Source organism: Primulina tabacum, chromosome 1 (genome assembly GCF_025594145.1).
Source record: "Primulina tabacum isolate GXHZ01 chromosome 1, ASM2559414v2, whole genome shotgun sequence".
NCBI lineage: Eukaryota > Viridiplantae > Streptophyta > Magnoliopsida > Lamiales > Gesneriaceae > Primulina > Primulina tabacum.
Window position 1 is genome coordinate 3,507,572 of NC_134550.1, and position 9,961 is coordinate 3,517,532.

Genomic DNA, 9,961 nt, shown 5'->3' on the forward strand with positions numbered 1-9,961 from the left:
CTGGTCAGGTAACTTACGCATATTTTATTTATATATATTTTACAACAACTAGTCGGTGTATCACAAAAGACAAATAATTTTTAATTGAAGTATAATGAGTGAAGTGAGCTTGTAAAAGTGATTATTCATTTATATAAGAAACCCACACCACAGCTCATTCAACTCACAAAACCCAAGTCCAATAACACCTTTCATTTCACGTCACCATTTGTTTTATTTCTTTCTTGTGCCAATTGAAAAAGAGGAAACTTCAAATTATGTACTCATCTCATTCTCTACCTACAAAATCAATAATATAATTTAAGTTGACACTTGAGAAAGTGTCTAAGTTGATGGAGTAGGTGAACGCTTGATCAATGATCATGAATTCGATTTCTTCTATCAATACAGCATGTCGTACGTACGAGATTTTCCTAATACGGTTCACTTGATTAGCGTGATTTTTGCAAGCTACCGCATCAGCCCAGAGGTTTACCCATTGAACACTGAATGAGAGCAGGTTGCAGGTTCCATCTTCGTAAAAAAATATAATTTAAGTTCTAATATTGAATATTATTACTAAGGACATGGTAATCTATACATATTATAAAAGTGTGAATCAAGGTCAAAGTTTTTCTATTGTGTAATGTCAACTTTATCCTTAGTTTGTACATACAGGAAAAATTTAGTGAGGATGTTTTTGTCAAATCAGTTATTATGATAAGGACAAAATTGTCAAACTACATTTATGTTAGATAATGATCAAATCTATACAATTATTATTATTATTATTATTTTATTTTATATTATAAAAGTGTGAATCAAGGTCAAAGTTTTTCTATTGTGTGATGTCAACTTTGTCCTTAGTTTGTACATACAGGAAAAATTTAGTGAGGAATTGAGGATGTTTTGTCAAATCAGTTATTATGATAGGGACAAAATTGTCAAACTACATTTATGTTATATAATGATCAAATTGCCAAAAAAACTGAAACTTTAAAATTCTTTGATTTTTTTTCTTGTAGATGAATTGAACAAACTTTTTTCACAAAAAATATTAATTTGAAAAGATTGAAATACCAAAATATATTGATTTTATTTGCTTATAGATGAAGTGAAAAAGAATTTTTTCACAAAAAACTTAATTTGTAAATTTTTTCACAAAAAAGTTAATTTGTAGAAGATTAAAATAACAAAATTCGTTTGTTTTATTTTCTTGTAAATAAAGTGAAAATATTTTTTCCACGAAAACTTAATTTGTATAACGATATGATGTTAAATATCTTTTATTTTACGTTCATTAAGATTAATTATTTTAAAAAGAAGAATTAAACTATTGAAGCCAAATAATTAAACTAATTTTGTTTTTGTTTTAACAAGGTTTGTGTCATGAAGAAGGTTCGATATTTAATTATATTTACGAAATGATACAAGAATTATCAGATATAAATATAGATAATCCTAATAAATATTTCATTGATATTTATTTTATCTATATTTCTTTATCAAAAAGAAAGTCAACTAATATTGTTCAAAGCATTGGTTCATTATGAAAATTTAACGATATAAGATTGAATAATATATTTGTATTAATTTTAACTATATTTTCCTCTTTTTAAAGGCTATAAACTATAACAATTATTTTATGAGAGATTCTTGCAATTAACGAATGATTATTTTTATAAGAGATATATATTGACAAATCAGTTATAGTTTTTATAACATTAAAATATATATCTTTGAATGTAAATTTTTAAAATTATGATAAATAAATTTTTATAAAATTTATTCATTAGCAATACACACTACTTTTCCATAGACAAAGTCAAAGTTATTTGGTTTTTATTTACTTGTAGATGAAGTGAACAAATGTTTTTTACAAAAATATTTGTTTGAATGTGATTTATTTTATTTTGTAGATTTATATTCTTTTGAATGATTTTATATATGCAAGAAATTTATCTTTAATTTGGTGATGAAGTTTTTGTAAAATCAATTATTATGATGATGTCAAGATTATCAATCTACGTATGCTAGGCAAGGGTCAAGTTGCCAAGAAGATTGAAACTCCAAAATTCTTTGGTTTATATTTTCTTGTAGATGAATTGAACATATTTTTTTTCGCAAAATATTAATTTGAGAATATTGAAATACAAAAAATCATGGGTCTTATTTGTTTATAGATGAAGCGAAAATAATTTTTTCCCAATAAAATTAGTTTGTACAATATTGAAATACCAAAATTCTTTTGTTTTATTTGGTTGTAAATATTGCAAATTTTTTCCACAAAAACCATAATTTGTGTAAAGACATGATATTAAATATCCTCTATTTTGCATTAATTGAGAATAATTAATTTAAAACAACGAATTAAAATAATGAAACCAAATGATTAAATAATGTGGGTTGGTGTTATGAAGAAGGTTCGACGGTTAATTACATTTTACAAAAATGATACAAAGCATTATTGGATATAGAAGAAAGATGACCTTATAAATATTTCGTGAGTATTTATTCTATTTATTTTTCTTTATAAAAAAATCCAACTTATATTTTTCAAAGCCTTAGTTTATTATTAAAATTTAACAATATATGACTGAATACATACAGTTTTACTAATTTTAACTATTTTCTGTATTTGTAAAGATCAGAAACTATAACAATTACTTATTTGATGATCTTGCAATTGACGAAGATGTGTTTTATAAATGATGGATATAAGTAAATCAATTATAGATTTATGTAATCTGAAATGACATATCTTTGAAGGTAATTTTTTTAATTATTATGAATAAATCTTTACAAAAATTATTCATTATTGCCCAATATTTCTCCTTATAAGTTATGATTGATAACCAGAAAGGTCAAATTTATTTGTTTTTATTTGCTTGTAGATGAAATGAACATATATTTTTCACAAAATATTAAATCGAATATGATTTGTTTTATTTTGTAAATCTATAATCTTTCGAATGAGTTATATATACAAGAAGTTTCTCAGAAAAAAAATTAATATATATAAATTTAATACTTCCAATAATATAGTATGAAATATAAAAAAAATGTTATCGTAATTTTGAATTTTTGTATTTAAATAACATATTGCATAAATATGTTATATCAATAAGAGTTGACCACTTTTTGATAAATATAATAAAATATTAATTAAATCATATTTTGTCAATTGTCTAGAAGATAGAATAACCGAAATTCATTGATTATATTTGCTTGTATATTAAGTTAAAATATTTACAAAAAATAAATATAATTTGTAGAATACTAAAATAACAAAATTCTTTGGTTTTATTTGCTTGATGAAACAAACTTTTTTTTCCTACAAAACACTTAATTTGTGTGAAGATTTGTAGAGGCATCAAATAGAGAAGAATATACATTTCTTCTCATAAGATTTGCTAATGAAGATGACGAGAATATTTTTTTTTCACAGAGTAGAAAAACTGGTGACAAAAAAAAATAATAAAAGCAATATAAATTGAAAATATAAAAGAAGAAAACATTTGACGCAATAATTAATTTAAGGTTTAGAATATATTATCTATATTATATTTTTATTTTTCATAAATCAATAATACGTGGTAAAATAAGTGGGCAACATTATGTATTATACTTTTTTCTTCTCTCAAATTTAATTTTAATAACTATTGTGATATCAATTTTATATTATATTTTCTCCAATGTCTAATTTATACAAAATTATAATATTTATTACTACTATGTTTTTCAACAATTATTAATTTATTTAGATTGTATTTGGATAAATTGATTTCAAATTCATGGATTATAATTATAATTTTATTGTTAACAATAAAACAATATATCAAATCTTGAATCCACACATTATTTATTTACATATTATTATTTATATAAAGTAAAATAAATTTCAAATAACATTATTATTGGATGGACTTGAAAAATATCATAATTAACATGAAATACTACTATATAAACATGAAATGAGTGGATTTGAAGTTTATGACGTTACTTCTCTAAAATAACAAAAATACATTTGAATGTATTGAAATCCATGAATTTGAAATCCTTCAATTCAAGAATAACCTTAGATTTATAACACATAAAATTTTTAAACAAATATCTTTTGCACTCATTTTATAATACATGTAGTACAAATTATATTACATTGAATTTCCTACGGATAATGCTAAAGGTACAACCAATATATCGTACTGCGATATTTACAAAAATTATATCGTGAGATTTTGTTATTATCTAATGAAATTTTATATTTAATTTATAATGAGATTTTAATAAATGAAATTTCTGTATTAATTTTTTTGAATTGTAAGAATTATTATACAAATTTGGTTGCACATGTAGCATGACTCATTGTCTATCGACTAATATAGCATAAAATCATTAATATATAATTTTTTGTAAATTAATCTCTTCTGATCTCATTTATTTAACAACAATTATTGATAATAGAAATGTATTTTCACGTGCGTCGCACGTGTCTTTAACTAGTATTATATAAACATGTTGGAAAAACCATTAATTGTACCTGACAATTTTTAGGTTTAAAAAGAATTTAAAGAATTGCCTCCCTCAAACAACAAAGTTCGTTCAATTTTTTCTATCAATAAGATTTTGTTTAAAGAAAACATGTAGAATATAAATAACATATAATATTCAAAATATGAGTAATATAATAAAAAAATAAAAAAATATTCTAAATAATCACCTATTTATTAGACGTTGTGCCGTTTTGGAAGCAAAGACGTTAACTATTGGAGCAAATATGGTGTATTTTATTCTAAAAAGATATAAAGTGTATTTCGTTATTTATTTATTGAGTATGATCTCTTGTGAAACGGTCTCACGAATCTCTATCTGTGAGACGGGTCAACCCTACCGATATTCACAATAAAAAGTGATACTCTTAGCATAAAAAGTGATACTTTTTGGATGACTCAAATAAGAGATCCGTCTTATAAATACGACATGTGAGACAATCTCACACAAGTTTTTGTCTTATTTATTATATATTCATAATTTGTCTCAAACAAATACCATACAAAATGCACCTTTAACAGTTGCAAGGTTATGGTTGCGATATACACATCGTGCACACCCCAAGCCCAAGCATATAGTCATGCCCAAGCCCACTGTAATATAATGCTGCATTCTGCTATTTAATTTCCAGTACGGAGAAAGGTTATTTGTTGGAAAAGTATTTACTATTCCCATATTTCATTAATAAAGGACCGATTTTGTCGATGTCTTATGATCTATTTGATATCAAGATTTTAAGTTTGGAACGAAATCTATGGTTTCGAGACCCAATCATAACAATCCACCTCTCCAAATCAAAAATTAAAATAAAAATAAAAATCTGATTTCCGAAATTCATGTACTTCAAAGTTTGATGTTCTTAAAAGTTCAATCGAAAATACATGTAAACTATGCATATCATTTTTGGAAAATTGTTATTTTCGTCTCGTATATATATATTTATCTCTTCGCAATTTTGTTTTTTTTTATTTTGTTAAAATTTGATCTTAGACCTGTATCTTTCAATTTATTTGTAATTTTTTTATCGTATCGTTATGATGAAATGACACTTTACTCATGAGCGTCACAACTAATATGATACAAAATAGGAAACACAGAAGTTATAAAATAAAAATTAAAATTTCAAATCCCAATGGTCTATTTTTCGACAACATGAGATTTCCACCTATGAGGTTTCCGGGGGTTTAGTTCCCATTTCAATCTTCATTTCAAGACAATCCCCCCCAAAAAAAATGAATCTATATTAATAAATATATATATTCGATAATGTGTGTAACTGATCTCAAGGCACTACTCTCTGCAGCACTCTACCCATAGCTTGTCTCCCTCACGCAAACAAGATTCTCCTATTTTTCGTATCAACATGTTTTTTGGGGTTTTGCTATTCCCAATATACATGGTTTAAGTACCGGGAAATTGGCCTTGAGTCCCCAGCCGTCGTTTTTTTTTTGTATTCAGTCCCTGGGTATTTTTTTAGTACCACATTTCCACATGATGTGTACCACATTTTGTATGACATAGTATCACAATTTTGTGGATAGGGAGTGAACCCAAAAAAATTGTTTTAATTGGGGATTTTTCACCAACTTTCTCTTTAAGTAACATATATAGCTTATCTATTTCACATATATAGCTTATCTATATATCAAATTTTATATTTAGAACGAAGTTTCGTATTCGAGATTCGAATTATAACAAATATCCTTCCAACTCAGGGAAAAAAAAAATTATCGATTAGATTACCAAAATAAAAATCAGGCTAATTTTCAACTAAATTTGTAATTTTTATTCAGAATCTTGTTTTTGGATCCTAACCCAACAATTAGATAAATTATACGAATCTCATCTACGGCCTCTCTGTCGAGATATAGATTCAGTTCCACGTCCTAAATTTTCTTGGTAATGAATCTTTTCAAGAAGATCATTGCACATTCAAACAATGAAATAGCTAGCTTTTCTCAGGGACGAGAAAATAGCCAAATTTCGTAAATTGACATGTTTCGGGTTTTGGTTTCTTGAATTTCTTCCTTTTTTGTTACAAGTTCTATTACTCCGAAATGATGACAGTGACAAAAAAATGATGGATACGCCGATTGAAAATATTACTGATTTGACATCAGATAATCCTGAAGTTTCACCACATTATTGACGCGTCCATTGAGGTGAAATAAGACTAAAAAAACAAAAATAATTAATAAAATATAAACAAAATTACTTCACTAAGACAAAAATTAAATGAATTAGAGGATAAAATCTCAAAACACGATAACGTAGAGTACTAAATAAACTATTTTTCCTTTGGAAAATATAAATTTTTTATGTGTACTTGTTTTTGATAATTTACTTTTTGTCCTATGAATACGTTACATCATACTCAATTAGCTTCTTTCACCATTTCTCCCCATCTTAATTAACTGGATTCGCACTTTGGCATCTCCAACTTGCAGTAGTCCCATACAATCACATAGTTAGCACATTTTCAATTATCACTGCATAATTTCTCGATGCATACATGTAATTATTCTGTACTCCACGAAACATCAAAGTATACACAACTACCCTGTATTTATTCGATTTACAAAAATAGTAAACTCAAGTTATCGTCCGAGTTCAATAATATAATAATATTGTTACATATTCTCGGCTTGAAAAAATACATTTTTAGTTAAGTAACTTGTAATGTTTCCCATTTTTTATCCTATTAATGTTCAGGTTACGGTCTTAGTCCATTTATTTGCATTTTTTTTCAATTTTAATCATTTTTCATCTGATTGGTGATGTGGCGGCGGACATTGCCGAGGTGTTCGGTGCCACGTTACCCTTCCGGTGAAAAATAACTGAAATCTGAAAATAAATAAATAAAATACAATTTAGTGGACTAAAACCGTGAATTGACTTATAATATAACCGAAAATGAAAAACGTCTAAATCCTTCTACCTCTTGACTCTGACCTATATACTATAAACTCACGACATCTCTTCAAATCCATGACCCTTTCTTGCTTCGGTTCTTTAAACAAAAAACAAAACAAAAGCTAATAGAACCACCTTGATTAATTTTAAGCCCTTAATTACAAATGGTTGAAAATCTTAAAATATTATGCTATATATGTTCCCGAAAACACAAATCAGACATCGATAATTTTGACACCGCAATTTGTAGGCACACTTACGTGGATCATTTCACTACAAAGACTTGATAAATCATGCATGATGTAATATAATTAATTAAATATAAAACTACTGTGATATTCAACTCCCAACCAAAAGTTCACATACATGTGGAAGTATTATAATATAATATGTTAATTATATTATAGCAAGATTTTTCGAGTTCCAAGGAATTAGTTAATATGAGAAGCTGTACATCGGACCCTCATCATTCAAAATAAAGCCTATTTCTAAGATGACAAAAAGCACCCGATAAAATCCTACACATGCCCCCAAAGGTTGCATGCTTCATTAATTAAACTCATATATACATACACACAACTTTCTCCAGCAACCCATAAAACCTTTTACGTGTACAGTCCATCGAGATTTGGGGAATCCCTATGATAATTTTTATGCAGAGGCCATCGAGAAAATTAATGATTATATGGTAATATCACTGACAAAAATCCTAAAAATGAAAGCTTATTGCAGTTTTTGGAGTGAAGGGTTTTGATGAAATGATCACTGATGATTTTCTTCTGCAAAACCATCATTTGTTTTTGTTATACCATGAAGTCTCATCATATGATTATAGTAAAGCGTGCAAGAAACACACACAAACAGGTGTGCGTGAGCGTGTGTGTGATACACACACACATATATATTATAAGTTTTCTCACGTCACCGGTATTTTAATATTCCGGGGAGGGAATTAGGACAAAGGAACTTTCAGAACAGAGAGCCAGAAAGTCTTTGTTTTATAATACTAAAATATTATCCAATGTAACCGTTTTGATTATTACGATTTCCCCTTAGTCAAACTATATCATACGAAACCTTTTCTTGTTCTTTCCTATAATCATCACATGCATCGCAGATTTTAGATTATATTATGTAAAATTGCATCAAATCCCACCATTAATCCGATATAGATATACACACAATTGTTGCATTTGTGATGAATTTTTATAATTATTGGCCAATAAACTTAGGGTTATAACACATGGGATGATGCTCCTCACCTCCCCCATGACCGCTATTGTTACCTCCAATCATGTACGAAGATGTTCCTCCTAGCGCCACCCAGTCTACGTCTGACGGAGTGTCGGTGGTGGTCACGGTGGCGGCGGTGAGCCCGACGCACGGTTGCTGATGGTGGCTTCCACCAACTTGGAGGAGCCTGATTTGTCTTTTCAAGAACTTGACATATCGAATAGCTTCATCCAGCATTGAGGCAGTGTCCATTTTAGTTCCACCGGGAACAAGTCTCTGCAAGATTCGGATCTTCTCGCTGATCCTCTCACGGCGGTGACGAGCCGCGACACTTTGCGGGTCGTCACTGATCCGGACGTTGCGCCTTTTAGGTTTACGGATCGTGGCCGGGTCGATGTCCACCGGCTGCATTGCTGCTATCTTGAACATCATTTCTTTCAAGGCTCCTAGTTCTTCATCTGGCTCTTCGGATTCTTGATCTACTTCTAGCTTGAAATTCCCAGCCTCGTCGACTCCGATGAAACTCGAAGCAGCTAAAAACTGGCCTGGTGGCGAATTATTTGACGTTTCTTGGAGAATCGCAGGATAATTCGACCATTGTGTGTGATTATTATCAAAAAGGGTTTGATGATCTTGAAGATGAAGCGCTTGATCTTCCATTGCCATGTTGTATGGCTCCCCCCAAGTGTTACAGTTACTCAATTTATGATGGCTTATATCCATAATCTTGTCTGAAATTGATGTGAAACTTCTACACAAGATTGTAAGAAACTTGCTGAGAAATATGCATAAATCTGACAATATATATCCTTCTTTCTTGGGTGAAAAAAATGGAAATAAATCCTCAAAAGTCAAAATACTCCACCCATGATCAGGGATCCAAATTTTCTCAGAGTAAAATAGAGTAGAAATGAAAAAATCTGATTCTAAGTAAGAATTCTTTGCAACTTTTGGAAGCTTATAGCATTTAAATACAGGCTGAAACTGTGTGTGTCTTGTGTGTGAGAGATGTGTGATATTTAGACAGAGGGGAACAACGTAGGGAGATTGATCCATGTCGTAATAAGGGACCACTTTTTTTATTTTATATAAAAATGTGATATATGAACAACTAAGTAAAGGGCTATGAAAATTTCTCTGTCAATCCAGACTCGTGTGTAATTATTAGGGTTTGTGTTTTTTCAAACCCTCTTTCCGTTGCAAGTATATTTTAACAAAATTTCAACATGATTATGATCATTATTGAGGGGCTTGTTTGTGTGTAATTATGTAAAATGTGAGTTAA

The 9,961-nt window shown here is 28.6% G+C and overlaps 1 protein-coding gene across 1 annotated transcript; it reads right to left on the minus strand.

Moving 5' to 3' along the window:
• Positions 1-8,435: 8,435 nt before the first annotated feature.
• On the minus strand, positions 8,436-9,595 carry LOC142516381 (transcription factor HEC2-like). Its single transcript, XM_075619855.1, has one exon. It carries the CDS (start codon positions 9,397-9,399, stop codon positions 8,656-8,658), a length of 744 nt encoding a protein of 247 aa, XP_075475970.1. The 5' UTR covers positions 9,400-9,595; the 3' UTR covers positions 8,436-8,655.
• Positions 9,596-9,961: the final 366 nt, after the last annotated feature.

Bases quoted from the DNA above. Each gene is read 5' to 3' on its own strand.
- LOC142516381 (XM_075619855.1), bottom strand. From the start codon at position 9,399: ATGGATATAAGCCATCATAAATTGAGTAACTGTAACACTTGGGGGGAG.